The sequence below is a fragment of the Cariama cristata genome, unplaced genomic scaffold, assembly GCF_000690535.1.
Source record: "Cariama cristata isolate BGI_N322 unplaced genomic scaffold, ASM69053v1 scaffold21597, whole genome shotgun sequence".
NCBI classification, from domain to species: domain Eukaryota; kingdom Metazoa; phylum Chordata; class Aves; order Cariamiformes; family Cariamidae; genus Cariama; species Cariama cristata.
Genome location: NW_009625259.1, coordinates 30,619 through 51,805, shown reverse-complemented (window position 1 = coordinate 51,805; position 21,187 = coordinate 30,619). Strand labels below are relative to the sequence as shown.

Below are 21,187 nucleotides of genomic sequence, written 5' to 3'. Positions count from 1 at the left end.
CCAGCCCTTTCCCTGGGAGTGGCTAACCTGAGGCAGTAAATGCAGTGAGAGGGACCCATATCCCTAGAGGTGCACACAGCAGCACATCCCTACATCCTATGATCTGCAGTTTGATTAAGTTTTGAAAGCACCAGACATCTATTTTGCTAAACTTGGTGTCACTGACTGGCACATGGCTTCAGATTAACCTAGAGTGAAATGGGGCAAGAAGAGAGGCATTTGAGCCCAATTTGATCTGAACTTGCCCTATTCCTTTAACATATTAAATCTGGTATCATTTTGAGAAATCATCATGGCACAGAATTTGTAGTGAATTCACAGAGGGCTGGCTGTAGAGGCTAAAGGAATATAGGCATAATTTAGTGAGGAATAAACAATTGTGTTGGAATAACAGCTCTCCAGTCTTCCTCGCAGGGCTTCACTGCTGCTAATGGACCCAACTGTCTACTGAAGAAATGGTAAGTCTATAGCTGAGAAAGGACATCCTGAACATGCAAATCACTGGTATGCTCATGGTCAAATAAGTTCCCAGCAATCTTGCAGAACTAAGTCACAGCAGATTTAGGTGCTATAGCCCTACTGTGTACTGAACTCTTATTTGCTTTGGTGTGTGCTCACTCAAGTGGTCATTAATGAAACCAGTAGGATCATTAGCAATGAGGCAGGGCTTATCCCAGTGCTGGTGCTCCCAAGAGGCCCAGGCAGGCCCTATACATCCTAGCCCCCACCACTGTAACAAAAATGCCTTTACAGGGACCAGGTCACTATTCCTGCTCACTCATCAAAAGATGCTGGCACTTTCCAAAATGGGGGAAAAAAAAAGGAATAAAATATTTTCATCATGGATTCCTGAAAAATCACTTTTTAAAAATTACATTTGCTTTTGCAGGAATTTCTGGCACCATTGATATCAATGGCATAGGACTAAACTAAAAATACACCTTGTTTTATATCATATGCTGATCTTGTCCAGTGTCTCCCATACCTCCTGCATAACCTTAGGTAAAGCAAAATTAAAGGAATGGTGTTGTAATTGAGTTGCCTGAAACTTTGTGTGGTACACAGTGTTTGACATCAAAAAGATTGTGATTCTTTGAATAACAAGCATCAGAAAATCACCTTTTGTAAGCTTTTATCAGTCTTCAATCTCAGAATGTCTGTTTTGCAAAAATGACAGTCAGGACTAATCACCCTGTATAGTAATAATTTCCTTAATTTTCACAGTAATGAATAAAATCTCCTCAAGGCTACAGTATGTCTGTCTGCCATGTAGCTGTATATTTGAATCCTGTCCTTTGGCTGATGAAGAGAGATTGCCCAAGTGCTTTGTGCCCTTCTTAAGTAACTTGTGCAGAAGTAGCAACCTTAAAGAGCAGACAGCTGTGAAACAGCACCTTGTTCTTACTTCTGGAAGGACTTCACTGCAATACTTTGGCTTCACTGCATAGTATTGCACAGAAAATGCCATTTCCTTGGTTTGCTGAAAGGCTAACAGGATTTTCTCTTGTGGAGTGAGCTGGATAACAGAAAGGAACAAACTGTTCCATACGCTGTTTTGTTGGCCTAAAATCAAAGTTATTCTCTTATGCCTGAAGATGGCTAACTAAAAGCATGTAAGTGGAACATGATGTGTAAACTTCCAGCTTTGAAGCAGTTCCTGTTCTATGTTGGAAATAATTGTTGAGCGGTATCAAAGCAGATTATTGGAGAGCATTAAATTCACTGAGATACACAAACAAAACCAAAAAGATCCTCTGCAACACTGAGAAATAATGACCAAGATGGGGAGCTTTATTTGGAGTGCTTTGTTATTTCCAGGATGATGAAGGGTACGTGGGATCTCAGGAATGGATGGCAGTCCAGGAAAGCATGCAAGTTAGGGTTCACTTCAAAATGCTAACGAAGCCAGTTTTCAGGCAGGAAGAGCATACCCTGACAAAGATTTCATTGTTTCCTCAGGGTCCCTTGGGGATCGCAGGGTTAGGGGCCAGAGAGGATCCCTGGGACCAAAAGACAATACAGTGTGGCTAGCGCATGAAATCAGTTTTAGCACTCTCAGTAACAGAACAAAAAGAAACAAAGTGACAGCAGAAACTAGCATCTTCCAGGGTTTTACCTTCCAATAGCACATAACTGACTTTACAGCTAAAAACCTTGCCAAAATCTGAGTGCCTAAAGAACTCCAGGTAATTCCTACAGCCTAATTGTTACTATGATCATACCAAGAGGAGTGCCATGTAATCTAATAATATCCTTGGCTATTGCTGCTATCTTATAAGCTTCTCCTTTCCTGCTAGTCAGGGTTGCTGTAAAAATGAGCTAGATAATAGAGATTTTCTTGTTCCTCCAGAACTAATAAATAAAAGTTCCATGAGCCATGATGAATCCAGTTTAACTCTCTTAAGATTCACCTTAACAGCATAGTGAGCTTGGATTCAAGTCTATTACCATCAACTGCCCTTTTCCAGAAGTGAATGATCCCAGATGTTTTCAGCTGCCTTGGCAGGAGCTAAGGGCAAACAAGGCCAAGGAAGCTCCCCAGGAAGAACAGGATTTACTGTGCTACACAGCACAATCCACTTCTTCAGTGCTGGAGCTTGAGTACCAGTTTAGGATCCAATGTGGTACAAATACGTATGTGGCAGTGTGTGCCTGTCCATGTGCCAGCACAGCAGGAAGCAGTGATTTTTTTTTTTTTTTTTTTTTTTTTAACTGCTTCAAGTGCCATTTCCAGGCTGCCACAAAGCCCAAGCAGGAAAGACAGCAGTCTGGAAGGAAGCTGGTGGATGGCAGGAAGATGCCATGGTGCTAAGGTCTAACACACAACTACAGTCATCTTGTGAATGATGTGGATACCTGGGGTGCAGCTGGGACTAAGGGAAGGGTCACCTCTCTGCTACAGGCTGAGTCCTGCTGATCCCTCCAGTAGATGTGCATGGCACTGTGCAGCAGTGGCAGCTCGACAAAGCACAATGAGAAATGGTCACCTGAAGGTGCTTCCAGGGTTGCCAGTGGGAGGGGAAAGCTTTGTTTGTAGGAGCTGCTTTTGTTTCCAGAGGGAAAAAGGAAAACAAAACAAAACCCACCACCTCATCTTGAATATTTCTGGAGACCTGCTCACAAAAGCTTTGGGAGGGTTCAAGATCCAAGTCTGAATTTGACTTAAAGATATTGGTATTTCAAGTATTGAAATTGGAGAACTGTAAAGCAGGCAAATCTGTAAAAGACAAAATCTGCCCAGAAATGACCTCTAGAAGAAAGATAAGCCAAATCTTCCATTTGGGGGGAAAAAAAAAAAAAAAAAATCAAAACAACAACAACAAAAAACCAACAAAACAAAAAAACTTATAAACCTCTCACTGAGTGCTTGTAAAAATATGCTAAGTAAGGTAATGTATTATTAATGTTAAATAAAATCAAGCAGATGAGTAACTGACCTTTTAAGCAGCCTCTATGCACATTAGTGAAGTCTAGATACAGCCTGCCATTTTGTATCCTCTAGAACAGGTCTCATTCCTGATTAATTTAGGACTCAGACACACAGCCATGTTAGCAGAGTCTGACAAGTCTTCTGAGCCACACTCAAGCCACATGCAAATGCTTTCAGTCCACAGCAAAGGCAAGATAACTCAACTACTTTACCAGCCATGAAAGAGAGATTACTTAAGTCACTTTACATTTTATTTGTGGAAGACAAGGACAACACATGACACCCATTCCACAACACCACACATATACAGTAGCTTGTCACACATTAAACTTGCTGCCTCTGAACTGACCTGGTTTTAACTTGATTTTTTTATTTCTCATGCTGACTGAGGCTTTGACAGCACAGTGATGCTTCCCACAGCCTCTTCTGCCACTGTTACAGAGCAAAAGAGGAAGAGAGATCAATTAAAGTCAGAGTAAATGGATTTATTAAAATCTGTCTGAATTATCTCAGTGGCTAACTTCTCTTTTCCATTCAGGTGAGGCGGGAGATTCTTGCCAACCCTGTAAGCCAAGCCTCATAGGAATAAAAGGCCAAAATGTAAAGCCCTACTGTTAACACTGAATTATCAAAAATGTGTGACTTCAACCTACTGAGGAGTCATTTCAGTTTGGGGGGGCTTAAGGTGAGACTGGAGATGACACTGCAAAGGTATGGCTGGTTATTTGGTCTTGAAGTAAATCCATGTAAAACATGGCCATAGGTGAGCTACTGCAGAGCCACTCTGCATTTATGGTGCGTGTGTGCAGGGCTGTGAATTCCCAGCTGATGGAGGATGGGATTTTCAGGAGCATCCCCACGATGGCCGATTTCTCTTGGGACTGTGGTGGTACTTACTGCAAAGGCCTGGAAGAATCCCAGGTACTCTTGTATTCCCCCTAGACCCAACATGCCCAGTGGAGCAAGGCATTTCTGTGGGGCAATAGAGCAACTTTTGGGACAAAAGGGTGCTTGGAGAACACTCTGGTGTCCCCCACTGGCAAAAGGCAGATCAGGAAGGCAGCTGGGCTGTGCTCTGCCTGTAGGAAGGCTCACCCTAGCCTCAAGTCCATAGATTAGCAGGGGATTAGAGTTCTATTCTGGCACGGAATAAAACTTTCCATCCACAGATCTCAAGCCTAATGCAGTACAGGTAACACTTGCATGCGGCTGAGTTTAAAGGCTCATATTTTCTACATCAGGAGAGCAAAAAACTATAATGAATGAGGAAATCTCTCTTTGTGGACAGAAGGTGAAAGGACACAGAGCTGCATTCCCTCTTTTAGAGGGTGGTACTGTAGGAAAAGGAGACAGGGATGCTGGATCAAAGGTAGAACCAATGTTCCTTGAAGTTCAAGTAACTGGCAATTTCTAATCCTTGTAAACCTCCCTGCCTGTGTTTTTTTTAACATCATGATGCCTACTGATCAGAAGCCCAGTGTAGGGGGGGGGAGGGAATAAAATTCATTTCCATTCCTACTCTCTATCCCATTGCTATAGAAAGCTCTTATCCAGAGACAAATACACTTCCAGTTTTGGAGTTCATGTACAATTCACATACACTTAGTACATGAATAATAGCCATGCATTAGTCTCATTCAACCAGGCAACTATGGTGCTGAATGGCTCATTCAAAGTGGCTGGTTTATCAGAATCCAGTTTCCCAGTGTGTATAAACATAATTTATACATGATCCTTTTCCGGGTTAAGTAAAGGTGGCCCATCCACCCAAGTAAGGCTGGTGATTAGTATCTGCAGGAAAGATGACACGTCATGAAACCGAGTCCCTTTTCATCCCTACATACTATCAGGTCTCTCCCACCTCTCTCCTTCACTCCTCATTGAAGTCAAGCTCCTGCCTTAGAAAAAAAAGGAGAAATCAGTTTATTTACTGTCAATTAAGATTTTACAATAGTTCTTGCTTGACTCACAAATATATGTACAGTGTCCACAGAAGTAAATAGAGCCCAATTTGAAAGACTAAGGGTAACCTTCTCTTGCCAGGAACTTCATAGTCTTAATTCAGCTAGTAGTCTGTAATTGCCCTCACACCACTTCCCACGTGCTCCTACAGGAAATCAAATGAATTTCATATTACTGGTATTTGTCACCTCCTGGACTTGCTCCTTCAGATGTTGGTATTTCCTAACTTTCTCAGCTGCTGCATCAGCAAGTGGTGATAGTTTACTTTCATATCTAACAGTTATGGCCACCACCTGACCTTCCTTGACAAATATCAGGTCAGGTTTATATAATTAGTTTTGATGATCTTTTAAAAGTGGTTCCTGAAATATTACCCATTCTTTCTTTTTAGCTTCCTCTGCTGATAGTTCACATAATTGGTTGCATTTCTTTACCCTAGCATCTTGAACCATAGGGCAATACCCAATAACATGTGAGCAAGTCTCACTCTCTGCTTGAGAACACCAACAGTTCTTAATTTAAGCATCCTGCCTACTCCTTGCCAAAAATGTGGGGTAGATGTTAGCTTAATTGTAACACAGTGATGAGCTTTCTGTGAGGAATGCCCCTATAATATTCAATCCAGCTTTTACTAATTTTATCCTTTTCAAAGTTGGTAATCCCACAGCCCTGGGACAACAACTTGGTCCAATTAAAAAAATTCCTGCTTTCACCCATCACAGGGCCTTGGAAAGATGAGCTTTGGAGCAGCTATCTCCCATCCCAAGACTAGTTTGTCACCACCCACAACTGCTGAGATTACCATGACTGCTCTAGGGTTCCAAATGGATGGAATTTTCTCCTAATCACCACCTGCCACAAGCCATAGTTTTTCAGGCTTTCTCTATACCTTCTGGCTGGATGACCGATCTTATGGTGTTGTCCAACAACTGAGCAATTCAGTGCAGCCTATGGACCTGCAGACTAGAAACCAGTCCAGAGAGTCTGGCAATACCCAGCCCTCCATCCCAAGTGCTAGAATACAGGATGGCATCACAGGCACATGCAGGCAGATAGGTGTAACCGATCCTTGACGGCTGCTCAAATTGCCAAATCAAGAGTTTGTAGGTACATGGCTTTCACATCAGTTTGGTCTGCTAAGTGCATCAATCATGGGCTAGTATATCCCTTCAAGATGTCCACTTTCGGAAACAGCTTCAATGGAGCCTGCCCAATCCTCTTTAACCATTCGTTCAGTTTTTCTAGTAGTTCCAGCTTAGATATTCCAGCCTATGGGTCTATATGTAGGTATACCCAGGTATTTTTTGGAACTGCCTGGATGAATCATATTGAGAAGTGTGCTGTTTATTGTCCATGCCCAACAGTCGCTGATCATATAAAAGTCCTTCGTAGGCTGGATGTAAAACTGTGGCACTTCTCTTGTGATTTGAGGCCTGTCAGATCACAAAAGACCTCTAAAATTTCAATATTTTTCTGCATTCCGTCCCACAATTCACTTAATAGAACCAAGTCGTCTGCAAAGGCCAAGGTTGTTATATTTGTCAAACAGTGGTGGAACCCTCACACTTCCTCCTCCAGCTTGCACAGCAGAGGGTCCACAGGTAAGTTGAATAAAATTGGAGACACTGGATCGGAAGCTCTAATAGCAACCTGAAAGAAATGGAGGCTCTAAAGTTCCCAAGCTAGAGATAAGTGCATTCCTCCTACTCCCCTCCCCCACAATTATTTGCCAGAAAACTAAACAATTTGCCAGATCAATTATAACTATTTTGAAACTTGTGCTAAATGCCATGAACAGTTTTACAAGTTAAAAAAAAAAAAGCTAGAGAGGTTTCAAGATACTCCTGATATTTCCTAAATGCAAGTGTTTATAACATTTTAAATTTGAACTACATTTAATTATACCATTTAAAAAATAAAACTATATAAAAATGAAACACTGGATTATGTTTTTAAACTCCTTAGCTCAGCCAAGAAACCAAACGCTATCCCAGTTTGATCCTTGGTTGCTTGTAAAAAAAAAAAAGAAACACTTTCCAGTACTTTGTTTTATCTTTTTCCTCCTATGAAAACAAACACATTACTCTTGGACTAATTTAAAAAAAAAATAAAAATCTACATTTTAAAAAAGGGAAAACCTGGTCTGCCTGGACTTAATGGTGAGCCTGGCCCCAGAGGACCTATGGGATTTCCTGGAGTGAAGGGAGCAGCTGGGAAACCAGGTAGAAATCCAAAAGCTCCTCAGGTCAGTTCACAAAGCAGAGTTGCACAGGGGCCAGAGGTGCTTCTCCTCTTACTTTGTGTCATTCACGAGACAAAGGCTGTAAAGGGTAGAAGGGCAATTTGGACAGCGGTCTCCTTGGCTTAGACAGATGCCAATGCCTTGGAGGTAATGTACATGTTCAATGACAACCACCTTTTATTGAATAGTTTTATCCTCTATTTACCGTTATTACCATTCAGCCATTAAATGCAACATCATAGGAGAGGACAGCTCTTTATACAGTGAAGGGCTTATTTGTAATCAGGTAACAGTACTCAGCAGCTCCTATATATTTACTCTTTTAGCTGCGTCGGAAACACAGTGCCCATTTGACCTCTGTGAGAAACCAAGTTTGTCCGACAGTTGCCACTGCAAAGGCAGATAACGGGATGTGTCCCTAGGGCTTTGGCGGCAAGAGAAACGGCACAAGCATGTCTGTTGACATGTTGAAGGAATGGGAAAGAAAGCTGCTTTGTCTCCCAGCAGCCTTTTCAGTGCCTGGTAACTCAGCCACCCTCCTTTAAGTATCAGCCATATGCTAAGTGATGAGGACCCCCTAGCCTATTTGCATGAGGAGGGCACAGTGCATGCTGGAGAATTTAGGAGAAGGCATGTCCCTCCCAGTGCTTCGCTGCTCAATTTCCATTGACCTCCCAATCCTCACCACTTGCTCGTCTTACTGATTTTTCTCTGAAGCATGTGCTGGACTCAGATCCTCCTCAAATTTTACACAAGTACATTTTCACAATTTCTCATGGAGTCACTCCTGGTCAAAGCAGCTAGAGCAGATGACTGTGGTGCATGGTGCGGAGGCCACTCTCTCAGCATATTTCCTTTATACAGACTCATTTTTCTTTTTCAGGATATATCCTGTGGCTGCCTGAGATAGGCAGCCAGGCAAAACACATCCCCCTGGACACGGTGACCACCCTGGGCATCCAGCACTCCCTGGTTCACCAGGTGCACCTGGACTGTGTGAAGCAAAGGATTGCATTGCATACTTCCCCAACCTGCCAACATAACAGAAATCTACAGAGGGATCAGCTAGTTAATACATCAGATGTATTAACAGATGGATGCTCAGCTCTACTAATGAAGCCTCCCACTGGATTAACACTACCGTAAAATATTTTGCTGATAACCTACTAAAGCTGAAACTGGTTCTAAGAGGTAATGAATGAAGCCCCAAATATTGCTTTTTCTTTATCACATGATGCAGTTATAAACGTACCAAGTGTGCATTTGTTGTAACTGTGAGGACAAAAGAAATAAAGTTAACCTCAAATCACAGGTGTGTAATCATTAAACACCAGGCCAGCAAACATAGGTCAGAAAGAAGCAGAGAGCCTATGCACAGCCTGCATTGAGGGGCCCAGAAATTGGTCTCACGTTGCTTGGGCATGCAAAAAAGAGTATTTTCAAGTATAGCATTATTCTGAGAGACTGACACATGACAAGTAAATTCTGCCCATCTCAGAATAGCCTAGGTTCACAGAAACTCCAGCAAAGTAAATGACTCTTCCAGATTTATATTATAAAAGTCTATAGAAATTGGAACAAATCTTAAAAAAAAAAAACCAAACCACAAACCAAACAACCAAATCCCACCCTTACTATATAAATACTTACATAGTATTTATATAGTACACCTTATATAAATACTTATAATCTAACAATAATTCAGACAATTTTACACTAAGTCAGAGAGTTGCCATTTTGTAAATCTCCCCACCCCTCTTTCATACTCATAAGGCCAGACAATTAATTCCCTGTGGCACATGCACATTTCCAAACAGCATGACAGACAAAACTCTGGCTTGAGCACTGCTGCGTTGTGCAAACCATATGGTGCCTTACATACTTTGGGTCCTAAGCAGCAGTCATTTCCCAGCCTCAAGCCAAAGGACAGCAAATCCACAACATCAAGACAATGAACTCAGTCATTAAAACTCTCAGAAATAAATTCCAATCCTGTTCAGAGCAAAGCCCGATTCTCTAGGGAGCTGACGCTGCTAATGACTGAACCCTCCCCAGCCACAGCAGCCGAGTCAGCACCCTGGGCATCCATTTGCCATTGAACAAGGTGAGCATCACCTACCCCAAGGCACAGGGAGGAAGCAGGAGACAGCAGATTCAGAGGACTGACAGCTGATGGGTGCACCCAGCCCAGCCCTCCTCCTGCACAGGGAAGTGCTCACAGCCATAGACTGGACCAACAAGTTTATTCCAGCTTTTCAATCCTAAGGAATTACTGTCTCAGCAGCAGAGATCATCCACAGTTGCCAGTCTTTCTTTTAAAATGCACAGAGTTCGTTTCACCTTTAGTGCAAAAGAGCTACAGAGCCTATGAACACCCCGCCCTACATCCACAGCAGCAGCCCCACACTCACCTCTGTGCCCCCACCACATCAAACCACAGCCTGCCAGCTCTTCAAACCACAGGCATGGCTCTCCTGCCTCAGGGATGCCGGGCACTGCTGCAAACCGCATCTCCTCAGCTCCACAACACCCTGCCCCTCTAGGTACGCTCACCTGCCATGACTCTCTCTGCTGGCTGATCTCCCCACAGGGTTGCAATTGCCAAACCTCAGCTCCAGAAAATGGGAGATTCTTCCTGAACTCCTTCCTCAGCACCTTTTTACAGTGGAGGAAAATGCTCCACTTCCCTCTTTAGCAGCCCACGTTAGTGGTATCCCGTCCCACCTGCTGCCTACTCTGGCTCAGCTGCTACTCAGGCCCTGGACACCTGGGTCTCCTGCACCAAACACCTCCGGCTGTATGAGGCCATCACTAAGGGCACACCAGCATCTGCTGCTGGCGTGTCTGCAAGGAGAAAGCAGTGTCATCACTGTTTTTGGGAGATGATCTTATATTTAGGGTGCTATGATAGGACAAAAGGTTGACTGAGCAGCAAGAAAGGTAATGTGTAAAGTCACAGCTTTAAACAACCTAACAGATACCAGGAATTCCTTGTGCAAAAACATAAGCCCAGTCCTGTGGCAATTCTGCTGCACAGAGCGCGCAGGGTTTCTCAGCCCATGCAAGCTGCAGGGCTGCATGCACACAATAGCAGACTTTCCTTCAGAAATGACCAGCATTACTTTTCCTGTAGAGCCCAGGAACCTCCTATTCATTTAAAACTGCAGAAAGTCTGGGATTAAATAAAGCAGTGATTTTTGTTTGTTTGTTTTACTGGGCTGTTTCTCCCTAGCAGTCAGAAAGCCATTCAGACACTGGCTCTTCCTCTACGTAACAGCTAATGAACTTCAGCCGTACAGAGAAACCTCCAAAGCTGTGGAGTTTCCTAGCAGATGGGATGCACTTTCTCACCTACTTTCTATAGAGATCTCTACCACTGACTTGTACCAGTCCATTTAATTTCTTAGTCCAGTAACTGAGAATACTTTATATATGGCAGAGGTTTCATACACAGAAAACACTGGAAATGCTTTTCAGGCTAGAAGGTACACTTTAGCCAGAGACAGCAGTATCAAAACCCACGCTACTCCTTACTGCAAAAAAGGAACAGGCTACAAAAATTAGGCAGCATCATTAAGAGTGACTAGCATTTACATCTATCAGCTTCTTTCTATCTGTAGCAACTGATAAAATTCATGCAGTGCTAGAGCTCCTACATGGTACATAGCTAAAAGGAGGTATGTGCTTCAGGCAACACTTTCAACTACTTACAGGAAGAATTTATCTCAGCTACTGGAAAATTATACTAATAGTTCTGTCATTAAAGCTCTGTACTAGCAGCTGTCTAAAACCATACTAAATTCTTTTAAGTGATCACCCTGTAAGAACAGTGCCTACTCAGAGCCATCTGCACTGTGTGGCAAATAGGAGAGCACAGGGTAGTCCTGATGTATACAAGTAATTTTCTGCTCTGGCTAAGGAACATTCATGGCAGCTGAAATGGCTTCAAACTGCTTTTGTGTTCTCTAATCCTGTGGTCATTTAGTCCTGCTCTGGTTTCTCATCTCAGGAGCTTTCTCAGCTCAGACAAAAGGAGTCAGCAGGATGCCAACAGCCTATGTAGAACTGACAACAGCAAAGCATCATGCAAACACTGACACACTCTTGTTATTTTCTCAACCTAGGCTTTCAGGGGCCAGCAGAAGAAGTGGGAGGACATTACAGGAGGTGATTGTACGGGTTTTGAAAGATCCTCCTACACCACCATACTGGCCAGCTAAGCCCCATTACTGTATCTTTGTTTTGCTCGTTCTCCACAGTTACATTGATGTGTAAGGGAGACTCTGACTCAGTCCCTCGTAGCTGCAGAGACAATGGGTTGGATCACGAGATGCTTCTGGTCATCACCAAGTCTATAACCAACTGTGGAAACAGGCTTTCTGCTTCTACGGGCAGTTTCCACTACTGGTACTATCTTCCTTTTCCTACTGAAGTTGAAGAATCAGAAGTCCACATTCATAAAAAATGATGGATCAGCATCATGAAAAATAAAGTGCCTGTACACTTTTTATGACAAAGCTAGTATGTGCTATTTTTTTAAATGGTTCTTTCTCTAATCTGCACCTCCAAGTATGTCCATAGCTGAATTTAATAAGCACACAACATATACTTTAAAACTTCAAAAGTTTATTGCCTAGAATAGCTCACATGGTGCAGTTAGATATTTTGTTGTTGTTGTTACATGGAAATCAAGCAAAATAGTAGAAAATATATATGGGTAACAGTAAAACAAAAGCCCAGCTTAATAAGAGCCCTTTATATCCACCAACTTATACTTAAGAAAATAGGTACCCAAACAAGTAGAGCATCTGGAAGACAGAGCTTTTCATGTTTATAGTATCGATTCTAAACCAATATTAAAGGTATTTTTTGTCCAGATGGTTAGTATTTTTTTCTTCATAATAGCAAATTGAAAAAGGTCTATGTGGAAAAAAATTAACTACTGCAAGACTTTCAAACCTCAGTTATCAGATTATAGGTTGACAGTTACAGATAACAGAAGGCACATGACAGAGTATTTAAAATACACAGAGACCAATTAAAATCCAGACACTAAAAGGAAATGGGAACCGAAAGTCAAAATTCACAAATAATGACTTTTTCCATCCCCTAATCTATATTCCATAAATTTGCATTCAAGCACTTTACAGCTTTGTCAGAAGAGAAGTTGAACAGACCCAGAAAAGACTTAAGGGTTTTGCTTTAGGTTACTTTGTTGTCAGGGGTTTTTTTAGGAAAGGGGATATAGAATAATCTAAACAATATTAAAATGCAGATACATTCCCTCACTTGTTATTAGCGCCCAATAGACCCAGTGCTGAAGGTTGAGTATGAGTAAGAATATGAAGAGCTTGCTGACGCATCAAAACTTCCCCTCCTAGACCCACTGCGTGAGCCTGAACGCGAGCCAGAGCGAGAGCCAGAGCGAGAGCCGGGTGCTGAGGAGACATTGTAGGGACTGGATATGCCTTTAGATGAAACGGAAGCTGCTTCCAAGAGTTTCAGCCCAGTGATGTCTTCCACCATTGACCGATTCATGGCATCCTTGTAGGATATTTTCAGTTTGGTCTTGGGGCAGGTCAGAATTTTGGGATAGCTGTTTGTGTCCTGCAGTTTCTGGGCAGCACGACCATCAATCAATCCATTCCTAATGGCTTCTTCAGTACTAATTCTTCCACGCACTTCTGGGTCCACAAGACCTCCAGTGAGGTACTGGAATTCAAGGAATCGCTGCCCAGCCTCGTAAGGCAACCATTTTTCCTTCACTGCTTCAGCTGCTGACATCCTCTTGCGTCCGCCCTTTATACCTTCAAACCCTATGAAGGCCTTCTGGGCTGGTTTGAGACGTGTGGCCATATCCTGATCAATGATGCCTTGACTAGTGGCTTCCTGAAGCGAAAGCCTCTGGCCTGTGGTAGGGCATATTATGCCCCCTGTGCAGGCCTGGGCTTCAAGTAACCGTTGCCCGGTGATGCTATCCACAATGCCCCGCTGTATAGCTTCTGAAATGGAGATTTTCTCCAAGTTTTCTGTGTCAAATATGGCTGCAATAGGACTGCACTCTTCTGGGGTCTCTGAGAAAGAACCGCTCCTGATCACTGAAGAAGAACTCCTGACACTCAGCACTGTGGGAGACCGGGTCACCGACTCATGTCGAAACACCTCATCAGTGCCGTTACGGCAGGAAATCATGTCTGCAAACTGCGTCAGGCTTAAACTGCCAGAACGGTACTGGTCAAAAAACTTCCTCTCAACCAGACCTTTATCAATAGCATCTTGGATGTCATACTGGCTACCTGTTTTTCTGTCAACAAGGACTACTCTACTGCTGCCATCTGATCCTGTAATAGTTATTTCTTCCCACTCACATTCCTGTTCAGCTAGTTCTGTATAGGTGTCATAATCTATGAGGCCTTTGCTGTATGCCTCCTGCACGGACATTTCCCTGTTTGTTTCTGGATCTACAATGACAACCCGGCGCTTCCTAAGGGTGTTCTTCTGCGAGGTGTGCACCACCTTCTTCTTCTCTCTCAGGGGTAGAAGGCAGAGTCCTGTTGCATCATCCTTTATGCATCTTTCTTTCAGCTGCAAGTAGGTCAAGTTCTCCTCTGTATTGGGATCAAAGAACCCTTTGGTGTCATCACTTGGATCACTAAGGATCTGGTTGAGCTCTTCATTGAAGTAGCCACGCTTGTAGGCCGTCTCTACTGGCAAGCGGTAGCTCTCTTTGGGGTCAATGATTCCTCCGGTAGCAATCTGGGCCTCCAGCAAACGAATGCCATGGCCTCTCTCTATGAGCTCTTTGTTCATTGCTTGAAACAGAGAAATGATGTTTCCTGTTTCTGGGTCTTTGTACCCAGTGACAGCTCTTTCAGCAGAGAGAAGTTTCTCTTTAAATTCAATTCCAACAAGGCCTCTTTTGTAAGCTTCCTCAACGGGCAGCCTCACATTGCTGACAGGATCCACTATGAACCCTGTGGCTGCCTGGGCTTCTAGGAGTTCAAGGGCTGTCCCCGGTCTAACCAAACCTATTTTCATAGCCTGGTAAATGCCAAGTTTCTCTTTAGTAGCCTCATTGTAGATACCCGCAATACAGCTAGATCCCTGAAGAAAATCAATAATTCTCTCACTCACTTCTTCCACTGTAATTGCACCTCTTTCCAAGTCATTCCTTGTTGATTCCTTGATAATTCCAGCCTCAAGCAGGGCATCTGCTGAGACAGGCTGCCTGATCCCTTGGAATGACATACTCCTCTTCTGCACTGGAAGAAGGAGCAGACCAGTGTGTGGTTCAATCCTGCATTTTTCCTTCAGCTGCATGTAAGTGACTGCTTTTTTGGTGGTGGGATCAATAAAGTTCTTTGTAGTGCCCTGACAGTTGTTTAGGATCCTGTACAGGTCTTTGTCAATCAACCCACGAGACAAAGCTATATCTTTGGGTAGGAAAACACTATTGACAGGATCAACAATCCCTCCTACAGCCAGCTGGGCTTCAAGCAGACGAATCCCAGTTTCTCTGTCAACCAAATTTTTCTTGATGGCTTCAGATACTGGCACGGTTTTACCCGAGAAAGGATCTTTAAATCCTGTAATAGCCTTTTCTGCTGTATAGATTTGTTCTCTGTCATCAAAGTCGATCAGATCTCTGGCGATAGCACTGTCCACAGTTAACACCTCATTTCGGTGTGGGTCTATCACGCCTCCTGTTGCTGCCTGGGCTTCTAAGAGCAGGACTGCGTTTTCTGCTGTAAGCAGCTGATTCCGTTTGGCCTCAACAAATGAGTACTTCTGTCTGGGCGAAAGGGACACCCCTGCAATAGCACCTGCCCCTTTGAGGTAGGGTTCAATGTCAGCCGCGACTTCTTCCACTGACCTCTGCCCCTTCAGCAGTTTATCCAGTGTGAGTTTGTCTATCAGTTGACACTCATACAGCTGCATTGCTGTAATCTTCTTCCGCAGCCCACTGAACAGCAACTTGGAGGCATCAATGCAAAAGTCTTCTTCAGTCTGCGTAGATCTGTGGGACCCATATGGGCGCTGCTTGAGTTTCTCAATCTCTCTTTGCAGCCTGAGACGCTCGGACTCCAACTCTGACTGGTTTTTGACAGCGGTCTCTTCCAGTCTGCACCGGTATCTCTCCTCGATCCGTTTGATCTCCATCTGAAGCCTTTCAATCTCACTCCTCAGGCTGTTCTTCTCCCTCTCGCTCTTCTCTCTCTCACACTGGATCTTCCTTATGGATTCCTCTGTCCGGGAGTGCTGGCTCTTCCACTGATTGAGGTCATTCAGGATTTGTTGCTTCTCACTTTCCAGGCGTTGCTTCAAACGAGACTCTGATTCCAGGGTAACTTTCAAACGGTTCAGCTCCTCTTCTAATCTCTGCAGCCTGGCTTTGTCTTGCTCCAAAGCACTCATTTTTATCAGCAAGGTTTCTCTTTCTTGCATAATGTGACTATACTGATTTTTGGATTCTTGAATCCTATTGGATGCCTACAATTTTAAAGAAGAAATAAACCAAGAGAGGATGGTTAGAGTTTATGCTAGTTAGACTGATGCCCTCCATTTACAATGCTCTTCAGCCTGTCATTTAACCTGCAGCAAGCTGCCACTGGAAAACATTCCAGTTGCAGCAGTGCCTTACCCAAGACCATGGATACACACACAAACCAGTGAAGGTACCTTGTCCCTTCACTGACAGTGTCTCTAGTACCACTGGAGACTCCACTCTGCTACCCATAGCCTTGATTTTCTGCTGATCTAGTTAGCTCCTTTTAACTTTTTAATATTTCTCATAGTACACCCACACATACACAGAGCATTCAAGACTCATTAAGCGTCTGATGCTCAGCAGCTGTACCCTGGCATAGTCCTACTAACCTGGGTGAATTTGTATCAGCTATGGACTGGTCATACATGGATAAAAAGGAAACGTATGATTCAATTTTCACTTTCCTATTAGTTTCACATGTTACTCCAAACAATTTTACCTGTGTTGCTTTACATTTTAATTCACTTAATGTCTTCATATATGTATACACATACACAAACACCTACAAGCATGCACGTTTATATGCAGTCCATATTAAAGGGCATACAAGTTTATGTATTTCTAATACATGCATATATATGTATATATGCACAGATGTCAGATAATCCCAAATGTTAACGTTTTTTAAAAATCAGTATTAAGATTTTTAAAATAAAGGAAAGAAAAACTGAATAAAGGAAAGAATAGCTGAGAATGGGAATAAGAAAAGAAACATAAAGGGCAAAAATAGGAAAAAGCAAAGAAACACTTTCACAAGTGCTCAATTGTATATATTTAAACAGTAGCTCTTTGGACAAGAAACCAGGCAGAAATATGAAATACGAAAAAATGTTTTCTTTAACTTGTTTATGCTGTCACCTCAAGTTTAAGAAATAAGGGCCAATAGTAAAATTTGCAAATGCCTTTAATGACTTAGGAACATAAATCTCCAAAACAGTCAATGAAATGTAGGCTTTAAGTACCTTAGGTACAGTTGAAAACATGATCTTTAAACCTCACTTATAGTTGACATCTTATCCAGCGAAGCAGCATTTTGACAGCTTGTTGGTTCTGGGGTTTTTAGCTGGTTTAGTGTGTGATAGCCCTCAGGTCAGCCTCAAAGGACTGGTTTAACCCATCCTGGCTGAAACAGCCTGGGGAAGCACACAGCCCGCAGGGTACACCTAAAGCACAGTGGTAGTCCACATTCTCTCATCTTCCCCTAGGATGGTTTGGTGGAGACTGGCACAGACCTAGGCTTTCTCCTGGGGCAAGGGCTGAGGGCAAGGCTCAGCTAGACGCTAAGACAGCTTATGGCTTCCTAGCACAGGTCCCAGGGAGTAAAGAGGCTAAGAAAGTGGCCAAATCCTGCCATTTTTGTTTAAAAATAAACAAGCGGAAGGGCCATAAAGGGGATATTAGTCACAAGCAGTGAACTTAAACAGCAAAGTGTGAATTAAGTTGATTCAAATGGACACTGCAATTAATTACATATCTGAGAGACAGTAAAGCTGGGATCAAAATATGCATGAATACCTCTAGAGCTTGCTTTTGGAATTTTTCAATTTCCTGTCTCAATTTTTCCCTTTCTTTCTGTAAATCATTAATCAACCCCTGAAGTTCCAGGGTTTGCTTGCTGCTTGTCTGAAGCTGATTCTTTAGTTCAGCAATGGCAGTATTTTTCTCATCAACTTCACTTCTGACCATTCTGAGGTCATCGTACTCCAGTCTAACATTTCGCAGCTCTTCCTCCAGTAACAAGTGTTCCTTGGTTAAGTTCTCCGTGAGAGACTGAAGCCTTTCAATTTCTATTTTGCACTCATTCAAGTTTTTGCTTTTTTCTTCAGAGGTTTTCTGTAAGTGCTCATATCGTAGGTGAGCCTGTTTTAATTGCTCCTGTTCTTGGACCAACTGACGACGTAAATTCTCAATATCAGATGTGTATTTTCTTATTTCCTCCATGTACCTCTGCTTCTCTCTCACATGACCGTCTAACACTTCTCTTTGGTGTCTAAGGTCATCTTCATTCCTCTTCTTTACAATAGACACTTCCTCTATCTGCTGTGTGAGATTAGTTATTTTAACTGATTGCTCTCTGAGAGATCTCCTCATGCCTTCTATTTCCTCCTCCAGTTTCTTCCTCCTGGATGTCTCCTCCATTAAATTTTTATTCTGCCTGCAAAGTTCCTCCTCCAGCTTATGTTTCTGGATCTGCAAGTCCTTTACAGTGCTCTGGAACTTTGCACTTTCTTGATCTCTGCCTTTTTTCTCTTGCGAAACCCTTTCATACTCAATTTTCAGTCTGGCCAGTTCCTGCTCTTGGATCCTCAGCTTGTTAATTGTCTCAGTAGCACTCGTGTTTGCCTTCTGCAGGTCAAACTGGACTCTTTTTAACTGACTGTTCTCATCCTCTAGTTCTTTTCTCTGACTTGTTTCTACATCCAACAACTTCCTCAGCCTTTCGATCTCTTTGTTTCTTTCCTTAATGGTCTTAGAAGCATCATCAAGCGACTGTTTGTACCGCATGCTTTCATCAGAGTGCCTCTGAATAACTTGTTTTAGCTCAATCTCCAGCTGCTGTTTCTTCTGAGAAAGCTCTGAGCCAGCTGCCTTCTGCTGCTGAGCATTCTCTTCTATTTTCCGTAGATTCTCTGTTGTCTGACTTATTGTATTCTTTAGTCTCCTAATTTCCTCACACAAATTCCTATTTTCTCTCATGGCATTATCAAGCTGTGTTCTATAATTATTTGTGTCCTCTTCCTTTTGCATGGTGACCTGGTGAATTGTGGTCTTTGTGATATTAATCTCAGTTTCATATTTGTTCTTTAAACTAATAATTTCCTCATCATAACTGTTCCTTACCTTAGCCAATTCATTTTCAAGTTCCCATCGGCTTTTAGCCTCTTCCTGAAGTTGAACCTTTAGCCTTTCCAGCTCCTTAGTTTTATCCTGAATAGTTGCGGCAGCCTCCTCAAGAGCCTGCTTGTATCTTGAGTTGTCTTCGCCACGAAGCTGAATGATCTGTTTCAGCTCCAGCTCTAACTGATGCTTTTGCTGTGACACCTCAGAACTGCAAGCCTTGTGCTGAAGAGCATCTTCTTCTGCTCTCCTCCGTTGATCTGTAGTTTGTAGAATGGCATCGTTCAGCCTCACAATCTCATCCTTAAGGTCTCTGTTTTCTCTTGTCAGTCTGTCAACCTGGGCTCTGAGGCCTTTTGCATCATCATCTTTCTGGGCAGCTATCTGCTGGATTGTGGTCTTCTTAATATTAATTTCTGTTTCATACTTGTTCTTTAAATTACTCATCTCCTCGCTAAACTGGTTTCTTACCTTAGCCAGCTCATTTTCATATTCCCTCTTCCGTGTGCCTTCGTCCTGAAGAAGAACCCTTAATCTTTCTATCTCGTACTCCTTCTCCTTGATGACCTTCTCAGATTCTAACTTTTGCCAACCAAGGCTGTCTTTCTCATTTTGTCTGGTTTTCTGCAGCTGGTCATAGTCATTCTTCTGCTGCTCATATCTATCCTCCAGCAACTTCCTTTTCCTTTTCTCATCTTCAATTTCATAAGTCAGCCTGGTTATTCTGTCATTTAGATCCTTTATTTGAGCATAGCATTTGTCCAGGTTTTGCTTAGCAGAATTTCCATCCATTTCAGCTTGTCTTTTCATCTCCTCCAAACTCATCAGCTTTGCCTTGAGCTGAGAAATGTCCATCTGGTACTTCTGCAGATTTTGTTCCAGGAATTTATGTTTGTTGCTTGTCTCTGAATTTGAATCCCTGGCAAGCCTCAGTTCTTCTTCCAGGAGTTCAATTTTGGTGTTTTTCATCTGCAAAATGATAGCAGAAAAAGAAACAAAAAACCCCACGTAAACATTTGTGACAACTGTTTCAAAATCATCACATGCAATACATACATTTGTAACACTGACAAATTACACAGCATTTTTTTCTCTGCTTCAATGAGAGCTCAAAATCCTTTTTTATTTCATGTCATCAAGACAAATTCTGGAATCCTTATTTATTCACAGTCAAACCTTATGCAGAAATCAGTGTAATGACTTTCAGAAGGGAAATCATACTTGATGGGGGGAGGGAGATGAAATACAGATAGTAAAATCTGATGTACCAAGAGTTCACCAGCGAAGTACTAAACAGCCTTCTTTAGAACCTCCACAATTTTCTAACAGTTGATTGTTTGAAACACATTCCATATACACGACCTCTTAAATGGGCCTCTCTGTTTCCACCGAGCTGTATTAAATCAGAGTTACTCCATTTGAAACATTTTAGATATGGTCTGAAATGAGGTGTGGCCTCTTAACCATGAAGAGCAAGTTTTCACCACTGAGATAACTGTACTTTCACTGAGGTCAAGGCTGTGATGGACAGAGAAGGACCTCTTGTGTGCTTTGATGAGCACCTCCTATTGACCAAGAAGGCTAGTGTTCTCCACCTCACACATGACCTTGGAAGTAACTTTGCAAGATACTGTACTCCTTGACAAAAGACACATGGAACTGCTAACGTGCCTCCTTCATGGGACACCACTGAGCTCATGATTTAGTTTTGTTGACTGTTTTGCACTGTACTTAAGCAGAAAGTCTTTGATCAGTAATAGCTTGTTAACCTGTGATAAAAATAGAAGGTAAAGAAAATAAGAGTCACATTACCTTCAAGTCCTCCATGCTCTTCAACATTTCACTTAAGAATCTGTAATAATCTCCTGATCTTGTAAGAAGCTCTATGTAGCGAGACTGAGCCTCGCTAGCCTTGAAAAGAAAAAGAATTGTTAGCAGCTTGTACTACAGAGTTAGATAGGAACATACCTACATCTCAGATCATTTAAAGGATTCCAATCCACTTTAGAAAACATTATCACTTGACAAAGCAAAAAGCAAATTCTCCTCCTCAAAAATTCAAATGACTTTCTGGGGAACCCAAATTAATACATTCTCCCTTCTGGTAAACCCACACCTTCTTTTTCAAGATTATTTTCCACCACAGCTGATATGACACTAAATCCAA

The 21,187-nt window shown here is 42.5% G+C and overlaps 1 protein-coding gene across 1 annotated transcript in view; it reads right to left on the bottom strand.

Annotated features, from left to right (window-relative positions):
- Positions 1 to 12,929: 12,929 nt before the first annotated feature.
- DSP (desmoplakin) overlaps positions 12,930 to 21,187 on the bottom strand; it is a 38,869-nt gene continuing 30,611 nt past the window's right edge. The window contains exons 22-24 of the mRNA XM_009703549.1: positions 20,833 to 20,931; positions 17,698 to 19,989; positions 12,930 to 16,124 (exon numbers count right to left, since the gene is read on the bottom strand). Coding sequence (XP_009701851.1) covers positions 12,930 to 16,124; positions 17,698 to 19,989; positions 20,833 to 20,931 — 5,586 coding nt within the window. The remainder of the gene's footprint in view (positions 16,125 to 17,697; positions 19,990 to 20,832; positions 20,932 to 21,187) is intronic.